The sequence below is a fragment of the Lygodium microphyllum genome, chromosome 23 (assembly GCF_053477565.2).
Source record: "Lygodium microphyllum isolate KBCC chromosome 23, Lygodium_microphyllum_v1.1.10, whole genome shotgun sequence".
In the NCBI taxonomy this organism is placed as follows: domain Eukaryota; kingdom Viridiplantae; phylum Streptophyta; class Polypodiopsida; order Schizaeales; family Lygodiaceae; genus Lygodium; species Lygodium microphyllum.
The window spans coordinates 33,121,003-33,147,997 of NC_141157.1; the positions used below are offsets into that span (position 1 = coordinate 33,121,003).

At 40.3% G+C, this 26,995-nt stretch overlaps 1 protein-coding gene across 1 annotated transcript; it reads left to right on the forward strand.

Annotated features, from left to right (window-relative positions):
- Window positions 1-23,058: 23,058 nt before the first annotated feature.
- LOC148016033 (ribulose-phosphate 3-epimerase, chloroplastic-like) lies at window positions 23,059-26,214 on the forward strand. The gene is made up of 9 exons (XM_087664552.1): window positions 23,059-23,320; window positions 24,219-24,333; window positions 24,524-24,664; window positions 24,807-24,920; window positions 25,015-25,093; window positions 25,191-25,300; window positions 25,476-25,532; window positions 25,617-25,686; window positions 25,850-26,214. Exons 1-9 carry the CDS (start codon window positions 23,181-23,183, stop codon window positions 25,897-25,899), a joined length of 876 nt encoding a protein of 291 aa, XP_087520678.1. The 5' UTR covers window positions 23,059-23,180; the 3' UTR covers window positions 25,900-26,214.
- Window positions 26,215-26,995: the final 781 nt, after the last annotated feature.

A 26,995-nucleotide genomic window follows, 5' to 3' on the forward strand; every position in this document is an offset into this window, starting at 1 on the left:
TCCTCCATCCCGGATTGTCTTCGTATTTTTCTATGGCACTCGAGTGCTTTGTAATGTACTGATTTGTAATGTGCTACTTTATGGCTCTGTTTTGGGAGCTTGAAATATATAGCATTTGGTAGGTGAAATGTTTTCTTTTAGAATTGTAGGCTTCTTTTCTTGGTTTTTATTATTGCAGCTACTTCCAATTCTACCAAATTGGATGCAATTTCTAAGAGGACTACATTGATTGGAATTTTTTGTTGCCTTTTGTTGTCTTTTGGGTATTGAATTATTAATTTTGTGATGAAATTGATGCTTTTGAATGGTGTTTGAGGTATTTTGGATTGTGTTGGGATAGGTTGAATATGTTTCATTAGCTCATGATGGTTTTGAACAGTTTGCGATATACTTATGTGTTTTATTTGATCTTTGTTTGACTTTAATAGGTCTATTTTGCCTCTGTTTTGGTTTATTTTCTTTCTATTTGAGAGGTTGAGATTGTGAATTTTTGTGTTTGTGTGGTTGAGTATGCGTTGAATGGTTTTTAATGGATTGGATTAGTTTTGGTTTGAGCTATATAATTGCTATGCTTTCTATTGACCCTCTGTAGTGTTTTGATATATGCCTTTTGTAAGCCTTTGTATGATTTTGTAAGTGTTCTAATGGATGAATGTTTAGTTTGGAGATGCTTTCTAATATTGGAAAGGGATGAATACAAGCTTAAAAATATCTATCTTGAAGAATATGTAGCTGATGAAGACTTGAAGTAAGGGCTGAAGTGATAGTCACACTAATGAGCTATGAAGGGACACTATAGTGTCTCTGGTACCTGTTCATATCAAGCATACCTTTTGAAATGTGTATTTATGACTAAGAAAGGATTATTGTGTATTATTATATTTTATTGGATGACGATTATGATGTATGAGTGACTGAGAGCATGTGTGAGAGAGAGATTGAGAAAAGATAGCCATTTTCTATGTCAAACATTGTATCTATGAGAGATTGAACAAAGAAGACTATGGATCATGAATAATAAAGTTTATGTGATCAATTCTATTCAATATGGATTAGATTTTTGTGTTTTTTTAGTTGTAAATGCATAAAAATAAAGAGATGTTGAAGATTTGTTGTGATAAATCTGTGGGAGATTCATTCTATAATACTACGTATAGAATTCATGTCTTTTGTGTTCTTTTTCTTCTTGTGGTTTTTGCAAGCATGAAGGACAAATCTTTTTGGTGTGACAAGATAGATTTTCTTGTAGTATTTGCCCTGTTTCTTTGGTATTCTATAGAGAGATCCAACATAACATACTTTCAAATGAGTAATACTACTCTAGGTTAAAGTCAAATTGTTGAATGCCCAAAGAATTTATTTATCTTCAAGGTCTCAAAAGATGATAGAAGATATCTTATTGTCACTATAGCTTTTATCTCATCCCTTGCAATTGACCCTTTGATACCACATTATCAAGACACTACTATGTCCAACACAATTTAGCTTCACCAATAAGGCATAAATGTGATACTATAGATCTATTTGCTTTGTTAGTTCTAACAAACAAACAAACAATGATCCATACTATCAATCTAGACTTCCACATCTATCCCAACTTTGATACCCTCACCATTGAAGTTTGGAGCTTTTATTTACTTGAGAAGGAATTTCTTCTCTTCAAGTTTAGCTATGGTTATGTCCAAACCTTCCTAAGGTCAAAAAAATATTGTACCTTAGATTCTCCAAGAAATATGCCATCAAGCTCAATATCTAAATCCTCAAATACTCTCCATTTAAACACTTGGATTCACTCCACCAACTCATTTTCAAGGGAATATTTTGTCTTAGATTCTCAAGAGAATATGCCATCAAGCTCAATAACTAAATCCTCAAGTACTCTCCATTTAAACACTTGGATTCACTCCATCAACTCATTTTCAATTAGTCTATCCCTTTCCTTCCCTCAATCTAGGAAATCCCTTCTCACAAGAAGTCCATCAATATCGCTTCTCAATCAAACCTTCTTGGAAATGATCTAAATTAAGTTTCTCTATGTAGATTGAATGGATATTCGATTACATTAATAAGTTAAGAACAAGACAATTATCTCAATTATTCTCAAAAATTTCATACCCTACACATCAATAAACTTTTGCTCTAATACTAGTTGTAATATACTCAGCCCTAGCTAGGCTAGAAGAGGCATCATTTAGTAGTTACTCAGACACCTTGCCACAAAGAGCATGATCCAAACCTAATTTGGATACATGGACTTAGTTGGTCGAGTAGTCCTTGAGTCTGTCTCACAATGAAAAATCAAGGCCATGACCCAAAGGATTAACTTTAGGACTCCTAAACTATGAAGGTGAGAGTGGGATAACACTGCATTTGGTTCAAAGAGAGTAGAGTTGTCTTTTAGACTTCCATGGCCATTAGGACCTGTACTCAATCAAAATCTAGTTTCCTAAAATGGTGTTAGTTGGTTAGCTATCCTATCAAATCGAGGGGTCATGTTTTAGCAAGTTTATCTAGTGTTTATGAAAGTTACTTGACTGATGAGGTCCACCCAACCATAGGCTCTTAATCATCAGGACCGAGACCTTCCGCTTTCCTTGATAGATTTATTTTAGTTGTCTAATTATAGTAAAGCATGCTATCACACTATGAAAACATGTAAAAATAACTTCCTTTTATTATCCCATTACACCACATAATTTAAGCACAAGACATAAAAAATCAATAAGAAAATCAATTCCTTTTAATAAGGGTTCAATTCCATTATTATGATCCCCATAAGGATCTTGACTTTTGTGAAGCCCTCTCAATCCCCCACGTTGTTGTGATGTTATGAGGACACAGTGTGAAAAAGTATGGAATGCATCATCATCTGACTTCTTTATTGATCTAGAGAGTCAATGTGATCTGAGCCATTAGTACTAGTGTGAGTTGCATGGATTATCCGAAAATACTAGATTTTTGGATAATTTTAGCCCATTTTTGATATTATTTATTGTAAAAATCCGAAAAAGTTAGAAAAAGCTTCTAGATTAGGATGGCATGCAAAAAGCTAGTTGCTTTTTCAGCCAATTATGGGATTTTCACAAGAGGGACAGATTGACGAAATTGCACGCGTTGTGATCGCTATAAACAAGCTGAAAACTCCAGATTGAACTGAAAGAAGGAGAAGGAGTGATCTGGGAGATCCGTGACCAGACGTTTCCTGGGGTTTTACCCCCCTTTTGGAACCAACGGAGCCATCAGATTTGGGTTCTGAGCAGTAGAGAAGGAGCTTTAATTTTGATGCACGTTTTGTCCTACAAAGAAGCTCCAAGAGATCTAATGCCTGGAGATTGCTTCTGAGTAGTGCAAAGATTCCAGGTTCTTTCAATACTTATTGATTCAATTCATTGTGCTTTATCTTTCAACTTCCCTTCGAGTGGGTGGTGACTGCCATTCGGGGTACGGACTTAGCTAAAACTAGCCAAGAGAACTCTCTGTCTAATAAGGTTCTCACTGAGGAGGAGTTACATGTTGCCAGTAGACTTGAACAAGGTTCCATGCTACTTGATGTTACAAAATATCTATGGGTATTGAGTAAGCTGCCACGAGTACTAGATGCATGTGCCATGCTCCAGTACAATCCGGAGTTCTATAATTGGCTGTTATCCTCATGAAGTGATATGGATTCGTAGATATGTATATAAATAAACAATGACTTTTGTGACCCTGTATAGACAATGTCAACACACACAAGCAATGATAGTCAAGCACAGGGAGAAGAGTTGGGTTCAACAGGCTAAGCTCCTCAGGTCCTCCTCTCACCACACATTTAGAAGTTGTGTGATCATTCTCGCCTCCAGGTGGAGGGCATGCAACCCTCATCACCACCATAGGAAGCTCTAACCAACATCGCTGAGGGTGTGGATAGGGTACCGTCCCTTCCTATACACCTTTCCCCTTTATGGTCTATCCTTCTGAGGATGAGCCCTGCCCCGCTCCCTGACAACTAGTCCACACAACTTAGCATAAGCCAAGATCTGCTAATGGTTGGAGGCCAAATGAACATCATCACAGGGGCCATCCCTCTACTACAACCACTGCATGCCTCACCTCTTCCCTCCTCGTCATATGTGCTTGATAGCCAACTGTATAATCCCTTCCATGCGAATGGTTTTATCGTGTCTCAAGGCCTAATCCTTGGTTCGCATTTTGCAGGTCCCCCTACGTAGCAGACATGGAGCACCCAGTGTAGCTGGCTTGCAAAGACGATCCTTGCCGTCGAAGGGAGCATGCATCACAAGCTTCTCCGCTGGAACGCTACGTGCATAGCCTCAAAAGGTATGTAAAGAAACGAGGCCCCAAGCGACACCGCCCTGGACGTGGGCCGAAAAATCCCCAGGCCAGGGGAATAGGAGCTCAAAGGAGCATACAAGGTGTGACAACATCGGTTGTGTGGGCCCCCAACAGACGCTCCGGCACCGGGTGCTCGAAAGCGGAGAGGGCAGCTTGAGACAAGGAAGAATTTGATGCATGGAAACGGTTGCAGCCAGGGACTACACCATTCAGGTTCCAGCCGACGTCTTCCCTGCCCAACCTCATAGGAGTCCTGCACCAGCAGAGCCTCAATTGCCCAACCACCCAGACTCAACCGGCCTCTGCAAATCGAGTAGCCCCTATGATATATAAGCAACTTAACAAAGGCCATCCTGCCATAACTTTTTGACTTTAAATGGTTAAAGGGGCAGGCTCCCCACTTGTACACACTTCCCTTACCTATCGCTAATATATGTCACGCCTTTAACAAGCACCAGAATAGGCATCGCAATCAACATCATAGGATTTTGAAAAAGTAATATCTTGACATGATTGCATTTATTCGTTGTACTTGATGCATGCGACTTGCATATACTCTCGTGAAGTGACAAGTGGATGCAGGATGACACACGTCTTCGTGCGAATGTGTTCAATGCCCAAGTCACCGCAAGACCACCAACCTCACAAAGAACCGTGACAAAGCCAAGCTGCCGAATGCAAAAAATTACCCTTGCAAGTGCCCACATCGCATGACCCAAAGCATAGTCATGGGCTACTCTCTCTTTCTGGGTCAAGCTCTACAGTTGGCTCATGACAGTTGTTACCTCAATTGTACCGACATCGCGTGTTGCAAAGAGGTTTTCAATGTCTCAAGTGTATCTCCCCATCTCAACAATTGCTTCTCTAACAATGAGGCTAGGGCACAATCATCACTGTAATGTCCATTTCTTGAGCCTTCAAAGCTTGACATTTTGCAACCCATTGAAAGACTGATAGCCTCAATATATTGCAATGGTTGTACTTAGGCAAGCCAAAAAAAAAAAGAAAGAAAGAAAGAAACAAAAAAGCATAATAAAAAGAAACAAAAAAGCAAACAGAAGAGGAAAAAAGAAAAGGAAACAATGAAAAGATAGGAAGCACCCACGATCATAGCACAGCATCTAGGGATCCTCAAATTAGGTGCGTCTAGTGACCTTGGTCTGCTGGCTCCGTCCCTAATCCCCTAGTCCCTTAGCATCACCCACAATTGTTTAGGGCACATGAAGGGTAGGACATACCTAGGGAGCTTGTCTCGCCTATGGTTAGATTTGTCACCCTGACCCATTCACACGATTCCCTCTTGCACTCTGCCTTAATACCATTGCAATCAATTGTAGTAAGCACCGCACGAATGGCCATGAAAAGAACACTGTCCCCATCACGCAGGTCCAATAGCTACCAGCTACCGATAGTGCAATGTCCCTGTGTTCAATTCTGTTACGTCGTGTAGTCACAATGCAAAGGATGTCGCATACGCCTTCACGTGTACTTCTTCTCAACATGGACAACTTTGCTCCATCCCCACATTGTTATGAGAAACCAGCCTGCGGTCTTCTAACTACGTAATATCTAAGTATGCACGAGCACTCACATAATATCTGCACCAAAATATATACATAGTTTGGGTCCTCGAGTGCAAGACAATACTCTCAGCTTGCTTAGAGTTCGACCTGTCTCCCAAACTAATTAAACTATGTCTTGTGCACGATAGAGAAGACTAGCACTACCCCTAGGAGAGACTACGTATGAGAGGTTTTCAATTGCAGGTATTGAAGACTCAAACGAAAGTGTCATTCACTCTTCATCGACACCCCACTCTGAATTCTTATCCTTTATCATCCTGCAAGCCTGCCAGGAATCATCATGTGCAGAATCCCCAGCAAACCAATACCTATGCTGGCCATCAAGAACAACCCTACCACCAACTCCAACAACTCTACCACCAGCCACCTAGGCCACCGATGTGCCCACAATGAACTTCCTCCACATCACCACCAACACTCCTCCACGGCAACCACCAATGTCCCTTCCACCCACGTCTTCAGTGCAGGCCAAAGCATGCTACCTATGATGGTGAGTGCCATGGGACTGGCAGACATCTAGGAGGGGGTAATGTTAACCGAAAGAGGAACAAGGCGGAAAATTTGGAAAAGCTAAAGCAGAAGACAAAGGCCAAGGCATAGTGAAACGGAAGACAAAGATGCACAATGAGAAAAGTCCTAAATAAGGGAACAAGGCACACAAGGAAAAGCGCAAGTCAATACTTTTGTAAAAGAGCGCAAGCGCATCATGGTTTAATTCTGCTCTCACTAGTGCAATTTGTAAATGTAGACAGGCGGTGGAAAGGAAGCTAGGAAGCTAGAAGGACAATGGGAAAAATGGCCTAGGCCACGACCGGCCATGTAAAAAAGGGGATAAGGGGATGACCGCCCAAAAGGAATTTAGGGTTTTGTATATAAAGTTGAAAAGTGAATGAGAATCTCATTCTTGTGTGTGGCCAAAAGTGGCTCTCCTCTTCTTCTTCTTCTTCTTGTTCTTGCTTGCTTGAGCTTGTGCTTGAGAGAAGGAGTGTGAGAGTGTGAGGGAGTGAGTGTGTGAGGGTGAGGGACCGGGGAGGAGAAGCTCTCCATCTTCTCCTCTCTTCTTCTCTTCTATTCTCTTCTCTTGTCTTGCTCGCGGCGATGGAGCTTGGAGCGTGGAGCTTGAGGATGGCTTGCTTGAAGCTCGCACTTGGATCGTGGAGCTACTGGAGTGCGCGGGAGAGGAGGTAACTCGATCGGCATGGAGGTAAGCTCACTACACCCGTAGATATAGATGGCACATCGGATATGTGAGAGGTAACCATTAGTGCTCGGCTTGGAATGCTTGAAACAATAAGCGGTCCGTGGGTCTTGGCAGTTGAGCGAAAGCTCCCACAATAAATGTCATAGAATTACTCATCTTTTTACCCTTGAGGCTTTCTATTTGATTATGGATCATAAATGGTAGTAAGATCAACCCATTTCTTTGTCTCTTCAGGCTTTCTTCTCCTTCCAATGACCATGGACAACAAGCTATTGCTAAAACTCTTTTAAAACCTTCAAGATTATTCAAGAAAGTTTGTAATCAAGGCTAAAGGACATTACTCAAGCAAGTATTGAGGTGGACGATTGATGAATTGGAGAAGTTTAAGCACATTGAGTCTCTTGAATCTTACAATGGATTTATATTTTGGGGCTTTTGTTCAAAGAGCTTGATTCTTTGTTATTCAAGTGTTCAAGTAGGCTCAGGGCATTGATTCTTCAAGGACTTAATCTTCTTTAAGCATGTATGGCCTGAATTCTATGGATTATTGGATCTTTATGATGTATTATGAAAATTTCTTCAATTATTGGACTAAAGCTTGATTCCAAGTGAATCTATCATCTTCTTCAAGTTTGATTGAGGTATTTAGCTTGCTTAATCTCCAAAATCTCTCAATATCCACTTGTTTAAAGCTTATCCACTTGTTGATAGGAGATTCTTAATCAATTAATTCTCTAACATTGATTAGTAGATTAGAGATTAGTATATTTTCTCATTCATTAGAGCCTTTCCATTGACCTATTTCATAAAAAATGTCATTTACATTGTCTTTATGCATAACCTTAATTTCATTGTATGATTCTCTTAACACTAGAAAGAAATACTATAAAGAGTAAGTACTTGCAATTAGTGACTCATTGAATTGCATTGGTAAAACCCTTGGCCAACCTCTATTTCTTGATTTCAATTTTCATCGATCAAATCTTGCATATCATTGAAGGATGAAAGAAATTTTTAGCTATATATCTCATCTTGTTTGCTTAATTAGAATGCTCCTGCCATATTGATATTCCCACTAAGGAAAAAGGTGGATGCTAGGGGAGATAGTGGGATAATAGTAAGGTGAACCTCCCCCACTATTAAAGATCCCGAAGGACTACAAGCAACCAACTTGGTGGAAACTTTGCCAAACTCTCGATGATTCCGAGCCCATGTAGGGCGCCTATCATGCCATTATATCCCTCACCACAAGTGTTGCAAGTGGAGTCATTGAAGATTTAAATATTTTTTCTAGATATCATTGATTGGGACTCCATTGATTAATTACAAGGATTATATTGGTTATCACAGGTTTACTATAGGAAAAATTTTTGCCATTACACTCCTAATAGTAGGGGACATGTGTGTTCAAGTGTAATACGGTATTTGGACCTTGATTTGGGATAGTTATCAATCATCTTCAAGTGTCACAAGTTATCCTAGATTAATTGTAGGTCTTACACATAGTATTTTGCTCAAACAGTGAATGGGGACCACTTTTAGAAAACATTTTACTTGGTTACAGGTATTACATAGCAATTTAGAGAATTTCCAGGACCTATATAAGGTATTGCAGGTTGTATTCAACTCCTACATGTCATATATAGGGTGCCATAAGGTTAGGAGATATTATTTTGTACTTAGGGGAGATGGATACACTAAAACAATGCTCTACAAGGTGTAGGGTTGTTTTATATAGTAGTAAAAGAATATTTTGACTACGTTCTATTTTGATTTTACAATTGAGTATTATAGCCCATCCTAAAGAACTACTCATTGGCTTAATTTTCCATCATTAAGTTCTTGATTTTGATATTGGAGTGAAAATTTATAGTCTTTTTTGTATTAGGAGGTCTACTAATATTGCACTATGTCGGTGAGAAGAAATGGTTGGAAACAAGAGAAAGAACAAGCCTAATAAATATGTTCAACAATAGATTAAGAAAGCATATGGGGCAATACTTGAGGCACCTCATGATGATGAAGATTCTCAAGAATATAGTGCATATAATACTCTTAATGTGCCACTATTTGTCACAATGAGACTAGGCATTCTATTAGACACATGGAATTAGTTTCTAAATTGGAACAAATGGTTGAACAATTGGTTCAATCCAATATGGAAACCAAGGAATTCATTGATAAAATGGCCCAATTTACTAAGGATTCCTTGGAGAAGTTTGCTTCTTCCACTAGAGATTCTTTGGACAAACTTAGTGCTCAAATCTCTATGCTTGTGGCAGCACAAATGGCAGACAAAGATAATAGAGATAAGCACTCCTTTGAGCCATCAAATAATAATTCTTAGTTAGGTATCATTGGAAAGAAGGGGATACCACACAACACTTACGAGATTGAAAAGACTTCCTTTAAGGTTGATGAACTTATTTTGAGCATTCATGGATCAAATCCTCCTCAAACAACTAGAAGCCAACCACCTACTCCTCCAAGTAGGTTTCAAACCAACTATCATAAGAGTACCTCTAATCTTTCAAACCCCAATGTTAGCTGTATGGATATGCAACCCTAAGTAACTAATAGACAACAAGGGTTTGTTGAGACGGAACTCCATGATAAGATTGTGTTAACCAAATATAGTGGCCATTCATCATCATCCGACTGCTTTGAAGGAGTGGACTTCAAAATTAGAGTCCTATTTTGACATTTTCCCTAGGCTAGATGACCAAAAGATTCACTTTGCTACACTTTACCTATGATGAAGGTACATAAAGAGATAAAATCAATAAGTAGATAGTTGGGGGAAATTCAAAGCTAAGATGGCTCAAGTGGTTGTCTCTCCCATTAAGGAAGAAATATTGGTTAGAAGATGGTATCAATTGTTAGAGAAAAGAAGACTATCAGGTAGAAAGTATAAAAATCAATTTTTGAATCTTACTATGTATGTAGAGAGTGTGAGCAATGATACAAAGTTACATTAGTATATCTATGGTCTAGAGCCTAATTCGTCAGCTAATATTATGGCCTAGAAACACACCATACTATTCCAATCCATTGAGTTAGCAAAGAGGTATGCTCGTAAGTATAGGAAGGACATTCTTATATAGGCTTCTTTTGGATAGCAAAGAGCTATTGCTAAATAGGGAAACTTTGGTGGTAGTTATGGAGGATCCAACTCTTCATTTAGCAATGATCTCAAAGTACCTACATATCCTACTTTCAATGCTTCAAGTTAGTAGAGTGCTTCAAAGTCAATAATTTGCCATAAAGTGGAGCCTAAGCAATAGACCCTAGAATAACTTACCAAACAATGGCAAGTTTATATCTATGGAACTTTTCAAGGAAAGAAAAGAAAAGAATTTATGTTTCAAATGTGGTGAATATGCTGATCATGCATCCAAGTGCACTTACAAGAATAACAAGCCAAGAATTACAATATGATAGTACTTGAGGATGTGAATGAGGAGGTTATTGAAGAACCAGTAGTGATTTCATAAGCTAATTTTAAAGAGCATGATGAGGATCTTGATCCCAATCAATCTTATGAGGTTGCGGATGGATTTCCATTTGACTTTGGTGGGTATATTCCTTTTGATCCTTTGCATTTGCCACCACTATCCAAGAATTCAACTGAGCAACTAGCTTTGAAAGATCTATTAAGAAGCATAGGGACTTGCTTGAAGTTCCTAATTCATTACCTCCTAAGCGAGTAGTGGATCACCCCATAGATTTGGAGCCTCATCCAAAGCTAATCAATAAGCTACCTTATAAATTGTCTAAATGTGAGTGTGAAAAAGTAGAAGAGCTTTTATAGATGGGATTGATTGAGTCTAGCTCTTCACCTTATGCATCTCCAATCTTATTAGTAAAGAAGAAAGATGAATCCTTTAGGATGTGTATTGACTACTTGGATCTAAACAAGATTATAGTAAAGAACAAGTACCCAACTCTTAGAGTTGATGATTTGCTTGATGAGCTCAAGGCGGCTAGGTTATTTATCAAGATTTACTTGAGGTCCAAATACCATCATATCAATATGAGAGAGGGTGATGAAGTTAAAAGTGCCTTTAGCACTCATCATGGGTTGTACCTTTTCCTAATGATGCCATTTGGGCTTACTAATGCTCCAGCTACCTTTCAAAGTCTGATGAATAAGATTTTGTAGCTTTTCTCTTTTAGTTTTTCATTGTCTTCTTTGATGGCATATTTATTTATAGTAAGACTCTACAATACCATTTATCACATATGAGGAAGGTTCTTTGATGTATTAAGGCATCAAAGACTCTTTGCTAATAAGGAGAAGAAGTATTCTTTTATGCAGACTGAGGTGGAGTACTTGGGAAATATTTTCAGTGAAAAAGGGATACAAGTTGATCCTAAGAAGGTACATTATGTTAGAGATTGGCCAATACCTCACCACTACTTCACTTGGAGAGTTTCTTGGTCTATCATCATTCTATCGTAGATTCATTAAGTAGATAAGATGATACTCTTAAGACTCCAAAACAATCATTTAATAATACAGCTAGTGTTCTTGAAACATGTGTTGAAAATGATGTCTTTTTACCTAGAAAAAAGAGCTCTAATTGTTTTACTTTTTTTAAGGCAACTTTTCACACATGATGCTATTTTTGGGGTTTACAAAAAGTTACTAATGAGACTGCATGTTACTAGATCGGTTTACCTAACTAGCCAACTATAATGCCTTAAAATGGCACACTATAAGAAAAACAATGTTCGTTATAATAAAAACAATGCCTATTTGAAACCCTGGCAAGAATCAGGACACAGAGAGATCGGATTCAATGCTAAAAGATGGATTGAACCAAACTTTAAGGGCTTAATATTTAATGATAAAAGTAATAAAAGATGCCGCATATTTTGTTGCACATCAATAACTTCAAGAGTGATAACATTTAGGAGTATCGAAGGCCTTGCCTTTATTGAATTTTTTGAGATATTAGTGTTAAGATAAAGTTGTGGATAAGGATAAAAGTTTGGATAAGATAAGGACAAGTCAGTATGTGGACAAAAGGATCTCATAGATATCCACTTTGTAAATATCTTAGATATTTAGAGATAAAGCTCACCTACCTTATTTAATGTACCTTGTATATATACAACCACTAGCAATGAAATGCTCAACTGTAGTTCACTCCTTTCTCTATATTGTCTCTATCTCTATCTTTTATTGTGCACATTATCCTCTTATCTTCAAGTTCCTAGTTTTCACTACAATTAATAGAGATTTTTGATAGAAAATCATGAGGATTGAAAATTTTTAAAAGTTTTTTGGAAACATAAATTGAAGTGATAGAATTGTATAGCTTGTGATCAATGATTACAATGGGTCTTCAACATGTCATCAAAGGCCCCAATTTGATGTGGAAAGGTGCCAATGTGAAAAGCCCCAACATTCAGAGAAGAAATTTTGAGAATTCAGGCTTAGATTGAAAAAGCCCTAAATTTTGTTCATAAAATTTGAAGAAATTGGAAAGGAATTGCAACATCTGAGGTCTGGATTAAACATTATGGCCATTTTTAGTTTTATCTACTATGCATAACTTTTTTATAAGTAACTTGCATGTGAGTGCAAAAAGGACACGTTTTTCCTTTTTTGAACTCCTAAATTTGTAAAAATACGCAGTCTCAAATTTAAGCAAAATCTCTCAAAAAACACTCAAATTAGGTAGATTCTGTGTTCGTTCATTAATGATATAAGCAACAAACACTAAAAGCAACCCCCCTCCCCAACTAGTATATAAAGGGGAGAAGGGTACCATATAGAGACACAATTCTCTTAGGGAACATACCACTTTGTAGGTGCAGGCAAAGCTAGAGAGAAACTCTTTGTTTTAGTTTTTTCCTTCCCCATTTCTCCACACTTGTGCGAGAGCTCTACTAGAAATTCATCAACCTTCTCCTTCTTCTCAACACATGCATAGAAACTTTACTGAAATCCACTAAATGAAATCTATTGAGCTTCTCTTGCCTTCTCCACATATGCATAGAAGCTCTACTAAAATTCACTGAGCTTTTTCTCTCTCTTCTTAATTGTGTGGACGCTCTTCCAAAATCCACCTTACTTAATTTCTCTTCTTTCGAATCGTGTAGAAGCTCTCCTAAAAATGCATCAAGCTTTTCCTCTCTTCTTCTCAATTTCATGGAAGCTCTACAGAAATCCATCAAGCTTACCTCCTCTTCTCCACACTTGTATGGAAGCTCTATCAAAATCCACCGATATTTTTCTATCTTCTCTAAAAACATGCAAAAACTCTCCCAAAATCAACCTATCTTTTTCTCTCTTTTCCACAATTGTGTAGAAGCTTTATCAAATTAATTCAAAATGATGCCCCCAAAGGGCTATCATGAAGGAAAGGAGGTCATTAGAGAAGGTACTTCACGAGAATTGAAGAAAGACACTCCAGTGGAAGAACTTAATAGATGGTATCAAGAACATAGATTATATCATATCAAGTCACAATAATTGGGTAATTTTTTAATTTGAGTTAAAAGAGTTGCTTTAGTTTATCTTTTGTAGTAATTAGAAAAGATACTATTCCTTACTTTGGTATGTTTGCATTATGATTTTGCATGAATCAGTAAGAAGTTATGTGGCTATTTAATCCATAACATCAATAAAAAGAGGCTATGTGGTTGTTGGATCCAAAGACCAATAAAGCCATCAGGAGTTAGACTAGCCCCAAGGTCCAACGAGAATGCCAAAATGATTGAGATAAACTTGGAAGGGCACTGCTTGGTATCTAGGACCAAAAGTGGTGAAAAAGAACAAGTGTGTTATTGCTATACCACCTTAGGTGGAGCAACTTAGAGGGACTCTAAGCCAATAAATCTCTCATAGGCCTATGACAAGGATGTCAAATCCCTATCATTGATTAGGCATCATCAATCTCGAATGCTAGATAAGAGATTGAATGACCTTGAGGGGCCAATAGTTCTCACATTGTCGGAGGGGTTTTTGTCGAAAGGTCGAGTCCACTGGGGATTAGAAGTAGAAGGAAATAGAGATAGGGGATGGAAGAGAAAATAGAGAATACCCAAGTGGTAAACACTACAAAGATAAAGCACAATGAATTGAATCAATAAGTATTGAAAGAACCTGGAATCTTCGCACTACTTAGAAGCAATCTCTAGGCATTAGATCTCCTAGAGCTTCTTTGTAGGACAAAATGTGCATCAAAATTACAACTCCTTCTCTACTGCTCGGAACCCAAATCCGATGGCTCCGTTGGTTTCGAAAGGGGACGGCATCAATCTAGCTGATATTCTAGACCCTGAGGTTAAGCTACAAGAAAAGATGATCCATGCTGTGTTCTCTAGGTAGAGAGGTACAATGCCTTAATGAGCAAGATAGGAGTACCTTTGCTAGAGAGCCTTGCAACCAAGTCCTTGGATGAGGTGAATTGGAATGACTATGTGTAGAAAATCATTGAAGCTTTGGCAAAGGCACTAGCCATAGGTACAAGACCACAGCGAGCGGGGAGTCTCCAACTTCCACAATGAGGATATCAAGGAAGAAATCATCATCCAAAGCATCAACTATAGGGTTTGGCAGGGTGCTGAACTGCTATTATCCTAGAGGCTGTGAGAGAAGTGGAAGGTGAAGAGGAAGTGGGGGAGACAATTGAAAGATCACCACCCCAAGATCAAGAGCACTGAGCAGTCAAGTGAAAGATAGTGAATAAGGGCAGAGAATTGGAGATACCATCTAGCCAAGGAGGGCCTAGGAAGCCAAAGAAGAAGACTCCTCAAAAGTAGCAGCAAGAAAATAGGGAGAGAACGACCAAGGAAGAAAAGGCCGAGTTGTAGAGGGTGTAGGCAGAGTCGAGGAGATCTGAAGAAGAGAGGAGGAGGAAAGCATAAGTAGAGGTAGAAGAGCTACACAGGAAGGAAGAAGAAAACTTGGCTCAAGCCATTCGTATGTCAATGGAATAGCCTTCCAAGGAGGAGGAATTAGTAGCTATGAGTGCACTAAGTGAGGAAGACCCAAGCACCAGCACGCAAGTACCAGAGATTGAACCACCACCAATGATAGAAGGCAAAGGCAAGGACATGTTGTATCCAATCCCACCTATTCTCATGCCCCAAGTCATAGCTACCACAACCACCCAAGGCATCACTCGTATGGTGGATGCAAGAAATCTCATGGTGTAGGTGCAATATCTAGTGAATAGAGTACAAGAAATAGCCTCGTACTCTCAAGTGGAGGAGCTCCAATAACTGAAATGAAGAGATCAGCAGCTACGGATGCTGAATCAAGGCAAGACCCTAAGAGGTAGAAGATAGAGGCACCGACAACGTCTATGCCTACAGCAATGCCCCATCCATGGGCTATGACAAGCATGTCAAAGAGCTTCTCACATAGCTAGAAAGAGCAAAGGCAGAAAAGAAGACAACTACGACTGAATTGGAGGCTAAAAGAGAAGCATTGGTAGCCTTCTAGTTGGAAAGGACTTGCCAAGTATCAGAGGGTACCAAAAGGAAATCTACGAGCTGAAGGAAGAGCTCAAGACCAAGGAAAAGGAAGAAGACAATTGGCAAGAAAGGCTTAAGGAAGAAAGATAGGAGCTAATAGGCTTACAAAGGGAGTACAAGTTCATTACCATGCAACATGAAGAATTAAGAGAGCACTTGAAGAGGATAGAAGAGGTAATGGACAAACTTGAAGCCGATGACACAAAAAAAAGCTTAGAAAGCAGAAGAGCATCGAATAAAAATGGAGGTTATGGAGCATAAGCTGCTAACAGAGTTGGAAGAGCAAGAAAGGCTAGAAAGGAAAATTGAGCAATTAGAAAATGAGAAAGGAGAAGCAATCCAAAGGTGGAAAGAATAGGAGCCAAGGATGGTGGCCTTAGCACAAAGGCAAAATGAGAGCCTAGAGGAAATGAAGCAAAAAGTAGAGGAATAGGTAGCCAAGAGCGAGGAAAGAGTGAAAGACTTGGCAAGGCATCTAGCCCATGCTAAAGGCAACATAGTGCTAGCAGAGAGCAAGGCGTAGATGCCGTAAAGACGAGAATGGAAGCCCTGCAATGTGCCTTCCTCAGCACCATTTTAGATGTCACACAACTAGAAGAGGAGGAGGCCTTTGAAACCTTAAAGAAGAAGCTGGAGATTACTCGCAAAGCTATAAGGCATGGCTTGTGTGTCCAGATGGAAGAAGCAGAAACCAACTTAAGCCAGCAAGAACAAAGGGAGTACTTGCTAATGGCAAGTCTAATAGTTCAAGAGGAGGAATTGCTGGGGTGTAAAGAGGAACAAGGACCATAAGAGCTAGGTAAGAGGAGAAGAACAACAAATACCACTTCCTAAAGTAGGGCAAGACTCCGAGGTGAGCCAACAAGACGATAAACAAGTCCCACAATCACCCTCTCCAAGATCAAAAGCTCAGCAGGAAGTGCTAGCAGAGGGTACAACTGTGGAAAGAAAAGAAAAAGTCATGAAAAAGAGAGAAAAGATGTTGGAGCAAGTAAGAAGAAGGCTAAGGCACAAGCTCTAGCAATCCTGGAGTGCAAACCCTTTGAGTTTGCTTCCAATTTCCACTCGCAATGAGCCGAGTGTTATCACCTAAAGTGATGGAGGAGGTGATAAGCATGGGCAACAAGCTTGGAGATCAGTGGAACGCAAAAAGGGAGAAGAACATGACATTGTGGGGGATAGAAGCACAAAATTATTGGAAAGATAAAATTATGGAGGTGCCCAAGAGCATGAAGGGGTAGAGTCACATCCAAAGTGGAGAAGAAGAATTTGGGATGGGAACATGGATGTCATTTTGTAGTACCCTACCCTACGAGAGAAATGACCCAACATATATGCCATATCCAAGAAGGGTAGGAGTGGACTTTAACTCCAGCATCTATGGTCATTACAATTTCCCTAAGATTTATAATGTAAATGCTACTAAGCCAGAGGAAGCCCTTACATTCTCCAAAGATGACCTAGGGCCCTCCATCTCCCATTTCCTTATTGAATTCTCTTCTTCCCCCGATCCAACTTTCATTACAACCTATAACTACCTTAGGCTACTTAGAGTTTTACTTAAACAAGATCCTACCCCTCATGAATACCGTCTACTACCCCTATTTTTTTATTTGAATGCCGGCATAGATAGTTATGTGATGGCCAAACTCATGATGAAGGCCACCCTCCTTCCATCCTTTTGCATGGCCCTACTAGAGGACATGAATGACAGTGGATTTACTAGATGTAGTCATCCATTTTTTTCAACAACCCCTCTAAACATGCGCATGAACCTAAAAGGCTACATACATGGTAAGAGCTTTCTTAGTAAGTCCCTTAAGTCCCCTAGCCTCTTCCTCTGACGACCATGATCACGAGGACTAATTATTCGTGTACATTCAAAAAAAAAAAAAGAAGAGAGAAAAAGAAAAGAAAAAGGAAACAAGAAAAAGAAAAAGAGAAAGAAAAGAGAAAAAAAGACAAGACAAGAGCAAAGAAAGAAAAGAAAATCAAGTAGAAAGCATGGAAATACACCTCACTTGCTAAGTGCCACAATCATTACACCAAGGGGTCCTCAAGTTAGGTGCGTCCGGTGGCCTTGGTCACTCTGTCCCTAACCCTCTAGCCCTTTTTCTCCCCACTTCACGTTAGGGCATATCAAGGGCAAGCCATACCTAGGGAGGTCACACTCGCCTATGTGAGACCTGTCTCCTTAAGCTACACCCATTGCACCTTCCCTATGCATGAACCAGGTCCTCAACTGTGGGACAACACTCCAGGCTTACTTACGGTTACCTATGATTCGACCTAGGTCCCAGTTCCACTGGCACATGGACACAATGCATTGCACAGTGAGGTAGGCACACCCTTAGGAAGTGCACTCTTTTCTTTCTCTGGTGAATCTGACAACCCGTGCCTAACCATTGATTTCAGAGGCCCCTATCACCCACTCAATATACCCTCGATCTCCACAACCTCAACCATTTTGACATCCTTCTCTCCCTTGTCCAATCCCCACAAAAGCCCCATCATCGAATCGCATGACCACCCTTCAATCACCCAAGCCCTCATCAACAAAGTTCCGCAAGTGCCATAGGGCTGGTAGTCGGCTAAGAGGGGAGTAATGTTAACCCCAATAGTGCAAGATAGAGAAAAATGAAGCAAAAGAAAATTTAAAAAAATTTCAAAAATGTAGAGCAAAGCAAAAAAAGGCGGCCTAACAGAAGGATAAGAGGAGAAAAGGCCAAAAGCTCAAGGGCAACCTTAAAAGTCCAGACAAAGGCAAAGGCACATTTTAGAATGTAAAGGCGCCCCCGAATTTTTGTAAAAGAGTGCCAGGCTCCCTCCTATGCAAGTTGTAAAGAGTAGATGGGCATAGGTGAAGGCATAATGTAAATAGAAGGGAATAGGAAAAGAGGACCTTGGTAAGATGGCCGGTCATGCAAAAAAGGGGATGGGTGCCCAAAGGGATAAGGGCATGTATAATATCCAAAAAGTGAATAGAGAAGCTTATTCTTGGTGTCTGGAAAAAGTGGCTCTCCTCTTCTTCTTATTCTCTTCTCCTCTTCTTCTTGCTTTGTTATGCTTGTGTTTGAGAGAGGGAGTGTGAGAGTGTGAGGGAGTGTGTGTGTGAGGGTGAGGGACCGTGGTGGAGAACCTCTCCATCTTCTCCTCTCTTCTTCTCTTGTCTTGTCTTGTCTTGTGTGTGTGGCTATGGAGCATGGAGCTTGAAGGTGGAGGATTGAGGTAGCTTGAGCTCGCACCTATGCTTGTGTTTGAGAGAGGGAGTGTGAGGGAGTGAGTGTGTGAGGGTCAGGGATTGTCGTGGAGAAGGTCTCCATCTTCTCCTCTCTTTTTCTCTTCTCTTCTCTTGTCTTGTCTTGTGCGTGTGGTTATGGAGCACGGAGCTTGGAGGTGGAGGATTGAGGTTGCTTGAGCACGCATCTCTCAGATCGTGGATCTACCGTTGTGCTTGAGAGAAGGGTACTTGATCGGGCATTGAGGTAAGCTCACTACACTTGTAGGCTTGAGAGCGCATAGTATGACTATGTGAGAGGTAGCCATTGGCATTTGGCTTGAAACGCTTGAGCAATAAGCAATCAGTGGGTCTTGGCAATCGAGTGAAAGCTCCCATAGCCATGCCTCGTGTCTTTTGCTTGTAGCCTCCCTTTCTTCCCTTATTTCTCATTTTTCACAACCCTAATTGAACCAACATTATCTATTTCAGGTATGTACACATGTACTTGTAGTCCTTAGGTGAGGTAGTGTGTATTGGAGGAGGTGATTGCATGGATGAGGAAGTGGAGGTTTTTAGGGTTTGTGTAGCTTTTGGAAGTGAGGATTAAGAGTATATAGGGTAGTGTAGTAGGGTTGAAGTCATTTATGTGCAGATGGTGTAGAGGAGTGGGGTGGATGGCCAATTATTGTGCCGCATGGATTGGGGGTGAGGTGAAGGAACAATGGCTATGGTTACTTTGTGGTGAGGAGGAACATGAGGTTAGCCACCAGGAGATTGATATAATAGTGAGAAGGAGACAAGTGGAAAATTTTAGCATTGAGAGGTTGTTGAAGGAGATGTTATTGTGAGGGTGGAAAAAACACTGATTGAATTGGAGTAGGAGGAGAGAGGAGTCAGTTGTTTGGAGAGGAATGAGAGTTGTGAGAGTGGGAATATATTGTGGATGGTGGTTGCGATGAAGAAGGGATGATGACAATGGCTACTACATGGCTGAAAAGGAGGAGATTGTGGTAGAGTTAGTGACATAAAAAGGGTTTAACAACCATGGGAAACAAGGGCTATGTTGATGAAGAGGAGGTGATGGAGATAGCTTAGCCATGAGTGATGAGGCAATGATGATGATGAGGGGGTTAAGATAGATAATGTGGTGGGAGATAGGCTGATAATGCAAAGCTTGGCATCTTTTTTAGAAAAGCTTGGCCTCACAATTTCACTCACATTGTGGTTTTCATCTAAATTGTGAGGTGTCTTGCCTTGCATATTGTAGCTGTGAGCAATCACAAGGCTAACAGTTGTGAGAAGGGCCAATTATGCAATGACATGGAGCCACAATCATAAGGTAGTGAAGGAGTTTGTGTCACATGATGATATGGCCTAAATTTGAAATAACGAATGAGTGGAAATGGGCAATCATAAGAAAGACACATGGTCAAGGAGATGTGCTATTTTGTGTGGAGGGCCATGGGGGTTATGGGTCTTGGAACTATGTGAGGGACAATTACATGGATGGAGGGAGATTGTGTGTGTGATGGCAATCACATGGTAATGATCATGATGTGGTAGAGGAGCACAATCATGAGGGAGTGTTGGCATTGTCATCTAATGTAATGGCCAACTTTGCAAGCATGCGAGTGAGTGGCTAACCATTGGTGTGCCCAAAGTAGGATTGCCGATTATGAGGGATGATTTGTGAGGTGGGTGACAACTACAAATGATGGATGTGGCTTTTGTGGAGGTTGAGGATGATGAAGATTCTGAGCACACAACCACACAAGTTGGGATAGTCCCTCACTCTTTCTCATACTTTGAGCTATGGAAGCTAAAGAGTAAGAAGAGAAGGAAAGCAAAATAAGAAGATGAGTTCCAAGTCCCTTACTCAAGCTCTCACTCATTCTACTTCTCAGCCTCCAAGCTATGGAAGCTAAAGGGTAAGAAGAGAAGGGAAGAAAAATAAGAAGATGAGTTCCAAGTCCCTCACTCAAGCTCTCACACATACTCTCCCTCACACATTCTTAAGCAATGGACTCTCACACATACTCTCCCTCACACAAGCATTAAAATATAGGGTAACATCCCCTCACTCAAGCTCTCACACATACTCTCCCTCACACATTAAAAAATGAATAGGGGTTAGTCCGTCTTCTAAAAGTAAATTTGAGTGATAATCGAATTTGCATGGAAGTAAGCTTGGCTCTACAAACTTCCTCACTTGAAAAGGCTTATATGAGTCATTATAAGTGAAGAAAAGGAGCCATAACTAACCAAGCACTTGACCATAGATGAATGCATGTATCAGTTATATGCAATCATTCACATTAGAATGTTGGGACATATCTTGGATATTCAAGTAGATGTTCTAATTATTGTTGATTGTGACAATATAGTTGGCTAAGAACTCTATATTCCATATCACAACAAAATGTATTGGGGTGCACTATCATTTTGTGAGAGAGAAGGTGCAAGCGATTCACTTGGTGTACCTCAATCCACAAGACCAAGTAGCTTGCATTCTTACTAAGACCTTGGGTGTAGAGAAACTTTGAAAATTTCAAAGTTTACTTGAAGTTACAGAGATTGATGCAATTGAGCTTGGGGGGGGGGGGGGGTCTTGAGATGGCAAGCTCAACACATGCAAATGTTTATTATGGGCTTTTTGGCTAGATGGGTCTGTGTGTCTATACTTAGCATATTGATGGTCATCATGATCCTCACATGGCCAGTGATGACTGATCATTTTTTGTACTTGGTTAGTTACATATACTTACAACTAGCATAATTATAGCACCAAACAAGTGATCACTATAGTTAGTTATACATTGTTTGTCTTAGTAGGCTATTTTCTTTAGTATGAGTTGTAATGTGTAAAAAAGAAGAACAAGAACATGTTTGATGTCCATCTCTCTTCTTATGTATTTGAGTGAGCTTTCTTCCATTGTGTGTATGTTTGCTGTGCTGTAATGTTTCAAGCATGTTCTCTCACCGCATGAGTTTTGTTAGGTATATAGGGTAACATCCCCTCTAGACCCCCTCAAACACGGACTAACCCCCCCCCTGAAAAAAAAAAAAACTCCTCTTTAGCTCTCCCTAGGAAGTTTAGTGGTAAAGGCTATGTTATGACAGGTCCTCTGAATAAGACCCTAGTGTAGTAATGACTCTACACATCTGTGTGGCCAAGTTGGCAATGTGCCAACCCCCTCTAGGGTTTGTCTCAAGCTTTCTAACCATACTTGACCACCATCAGGTGTTGAAACTGGGACTTATTAGGTAAATGTGTTGCTCATAGTGTCTTCTTCTTATATAGGGGATTCACAAAAACACAACTAGCTATTACCTATGTAGTTACTTAAGGGATGGAGCATTGATCCCTAACAAGCTCTTGTAAATAGATATGAGTATACATCCATAGATATGTGATCTACATCCATGGATAAGTCATTTGATGTTGCGATGAAGTTATGAAGATTGTCCATTGTAGATTTGTGGTGAAATAAGAGAAAATTTGAGATTTTGTGGTGTGTATAAAGGATTTTGTTTGTGATGATATGCAATGGTTGAATGATAATATACATATTGTTGTATGAGAGAGAGAGAGAGAGAGAGAGAGAGAGAGAGAGAGAGAGAGAGAGAGAGAGAGAGAGAGAGAGAGAGAGAGAGAGAGAGAGAGAGAGAGAGAGAGAGGTCATAGGCTAATGTAAGTGGATGGGAAGTTTGATTGGAGTTATGACAAGTGTGTGGCTGGTTTTTTATACAAGTTGAAACTCACACAAGTCAAGTTATTGACATGCTTGTGAGCAGTGGAGAGAGAACAACTTTAGCACTACGGCCATTGTAAGTCAGGCTTTTGTGGGATCCACGGCTGAAGAAGGAGATGGAAGGACCATTGCTGTAGAACAAGAGGAGAGCCATATGTGCAAAAGAGAGACGGATTTGTGTGAGGAGAGAGACTCGTGGGCACCAACAATCAGAACGTACCATGTACATAGACTTTGAACTGGTTCATCAAGCGACTCTAGTTGATTTTAATGTCGCGTGGAAGTCAAAATTGACTTGCGCGTGGCATTGGCCTTAGAGGTAAGCTTAAGAAACTAGTGATTGCTATGGAATGATCCACAAGAGAATTTCGACCAGAAGTCCAAGCCATGTGGAAAAGAGAGGATTTATCCAAAGAAACAAAGCGCGCAAAAAACCCACAAAAAAGAAGAGAGGAAATAAGGAAAAATATGAAATGAAATGGCACAGAGAGAGAGAGAGAGAGAGATTCCGGCTCAGGGCGAGTGTGAGGCTGAAGAGTCAGGAGCCGTCTGTATTGTGCCGATTGGATTGCTGTTTTATTCTCTTGTTTTCGATCATGGCTGCCGCCGCACTGTCTTCGTCCATGATCGCCTCATCGGCTGCTGCAGGCACCATAGCCGTCCCCACCCCCAAAAGCTCCTTCTTAGGCTCCACCGACAGACTCGCTTGCCCGGCTCCCGCCTCCCTCCCTTCCATGTAAGACATGTGTGCTCTTTCTGTTCTATCACAAATTCTTAACTACAATCATCATATCGTTGTGCTCTACTTGATTATGTTAATGGTTCCATACTCTTATGTGTTCTCCCACTGTTTCTGATGCATTCTTTCGGTCCTGGCAAACGTTGGTAGCATCACCCCCTTATTAGTTAATTTGATCAGGCCCCTCTTGTTAGTTAATTTCATCAGACCATTGCCACAAGAAGTTCATGACATTCTCCCCTGTGGGAAACGGGGCTTTCCCTCTCGTTTTAACCAGGGGCCAGTTCTCCCTGCCCCAACCGTACCTAGTTAGCTATGCGCTTCCTCCCAAGCAGAAGCTCATGATGTTGTCGTAATTCACAATGTGGGAATAATCATGAGAATTTATCTAAAATTCTCTGGTTGGTTTCTAACAAAAAGAAAAATTGTTCGTGTGTGCGGGGACATGAATGTACAGAAGTCTATACAGGAAAAACTCATGAATCCACATTTATGAAACTCCAACAGCAACACAGGCCTCTGCAAGGGAGCTACCACATGCACTTTCCCTTGCAGCAGCTCATCATGTTCCAATGGAAATAACTAAGACGTGTTTTGGTAGTATATTTTGCAATGGATGGCCTCATGCATGTGTTCCTGGTCCCCCACTGCAACATGCTAGCTGTGGGGTGGCTTCCTTGCAAGAGCTCATTGACTTAAACTTCCTGTGGTAGTATACCACGAATAGACAGAGTTGATACATGTATCCTCATGTGTAAGTTACTCTTGGACTGCATGTAACAGTTTCTATGATTGGCAATTCTCCTGGAAAAATATGTTTGTTTCAAATTTCTGCAATTAGAGTCACAGGAAATTTATTTTTCTCATCAACCTCTTTAAAACCTGTGTTATGCAGTAAGGCAACTGTTCCTATTGTCACTGCAACATCTCGGGTCGACAAGTTCTCAAAATCTGACATCATAGTTTCTCCATCAATTCTCTCGGCCAACTTTGCTAAACTTGGAGAGCAGGTTGTGGCCTTTTTGTAGAAGGACAAAACTGGCAAAATGATGGATGTACAAATTGCCCAAAACAATGAGCTAGCATGTTTGATTACAAACTCTTAGAACGTGCCTGTAATCATACAAAACAGAATTTTGAGACCATGTGTCACAAATGAGAGATGCTCATCAGGTAATCTTGATTTTCTTTTCACCACAGGTAAAAGCTGTGGAAGAAGGTGGTTGTGACTGGATTCATGTTGATGTTATGGATGGGCGATTTGTACCAAATATCACTATTGGACCCTTGGTCGTAGATGCTTTGAGGCCTGTGACTGACTTGCCCCTTGATGTGCACTTGGTAAGTCATTTTTGCTTATGTTCATATTTCGATTAGAAAAATGAGAGTTTTTGAGTTAAGGATTGTTGGAAAATCATCATTCGAGCTTTATAAGCTTATTTCAGTGTTTTTCTTCTGCTTTCTCACCTTGCGGTTCAAACAGATGATTGTGGAGCCAGAGCAAAGAGTACCAGACTTTATCAAGGCTGGCGCCGATATTGTTAGTGTTCATTGTGAACAGTCATCCACCATTCATCTTCACAGAACTTTGAATCAGGTGCCTTCTGGTGGTGGTTGGCCTGTAAGACATTTTCAAGTTCAATCAGAATAAGTCTAATCAGTATAACAAGTAGTCGGTGCTGTGACTCTAGATCAAAAGTTTAGGTGCAAAAGCTGGTGTTGTGTTGAATCCTGGCACTCCTTTGACTGCCATCGAGTACATCATTGATGGTAAATGTCTCTGCACATAAATATGTGGATGTCTACAAATAACCAACTACTTGATGGCATAAAGTGTAATTGCTGACAGACTAGCTGCTTGTTTCAGTTGTGGATCTGATCCTTATCATGTCAGTAAACCCGGGCTTTGGAGGGCAAAGCTTCATTGAGAGCCAAGTCAAAAAAATATCAGATTTGAGGCGGATGTGCGCAGAAAGGGTAATCTTGTAACACATCCAAGATAACATCACATTTTAGTCAATAGTTTTAGTAATGGGACAAGATGTAAGCCCTGAACAGATACTAATCACTGTAGATGCTGTTATAATTTCTTTACTCCACTCAGGCATATGTGCTTGCTTCAAAAACCTTTTTTGGTTTATTGGCTTGGTAGGGTGTAAATCCCTGGATTGAGGTTGATGGAGGGGTGACACCATCGAATGCATACAAGGTATATCATCTTATAAAATGCTCAATAAGTGGAATTCTGAGGCTGAAATTTAAAGAGCCATCATGTCTTTCATGTGCTTCTTAGGTGATTGAAGCAGGGGCTAATGCCCTAGTTGCAGGATCAGCTGTTTTTGGTGCCAAAAACTATGCGGAAGGTAAACTTCACCTGGTACTTGTATCAGTCAATATATAGATCAGTTCATGTGACCTATTCGGTATTATTTCAAACTGGGCTTGTTTCTTGTGCTTTTATGTGGCATGTGGTAGTTCTATGGATTCTTTGTTTTGAATGTGCCGTCTCTCTTTTGTTATTTGCAGCTATTAAAGGTATAAAGACAAGCAAGAGGCCAGTGGCAGTACCTGCCTGAATTGTCATTGATAATGCCTTGCTGGACTTACAAGGCAACCATGTATTACATTCCCAAACCGAAGTCTTAAGAACAAAGGAGCCTGACTTGTTTGACTCCTTTACATGGCACCCAATTGGGAGCCATGAGCTCTTGCAAGCTAAATATACCTTCGGCAGTTTTCCTCCAGCCCCTGCATAGGGCTTGTATTCAAGTGGATTTCTACCCATATGAGTCACATATGCCTGAGCTCCACCGTGGATGTTCCATATTTAAAAGTGTACAAGGTATTTTCAAAACTCAAAAGGAAGTCATTCGGTTTTTATCCCTCTGAAATAGTGGAGAGAACATTGAGACTTTTCCAAACTAGCTTTGCATGGTTAGCATTTGGTAGGGGATTGGAGATTAGGTGATCATTATGTTAAGATGAATAGAGAATTGCATTAAGCAAGAAAAGGCACAAAAATGCTCAAAGAGTGGAGAGAACATTGAGACTATTCAAAACTAGTCTTGCATGGTTAGCATTTGGTTAGGGGATTTGAGATTATGTAGTCATTATGTTAAGATGAATAGAGAGTTACATTCATCAAGAAAAGACATGGAAGAACTAGTTTGAGGCTACTTGAACCAAAGGGAGTATATGATATCAATGTTTCTTGCTTGATGCTATTCTGAGTGGCACTCCTACCCCATTCCTACGTACAAAAATGTCTGATTTGTTAGATCAGTTGGCAAAATGAATGGAAGAAAAGAATAGCACTCCATGACTATGTAGCGTGTAAAGCCATGTGAAGGGTTCGGACATTTCTCTATGGAGCTTACATAGAAAAGGTTTATGCCCTTTCCATTCATCAAAGTGCATGGCGTCCTTACATGCACACTTTCCACTTACCCACTTGCCACATTGGGTCCACACCCTTCATAGGGCCCTCCATATGCTCGAGGATGATAACCCTCCACCTACCTTCATAACAATGTGGCCATGGGTGATAATAATGCTAATGGACCCAAAGATGATAGTAGGGAAGGGGGAGGTTTCCACAAAGTCCAAAAGGTGAGGGCTATTGTGTTAGAGCTAGGCTTTGGCTATTAGAGACACTAACGATTGCCATCAATT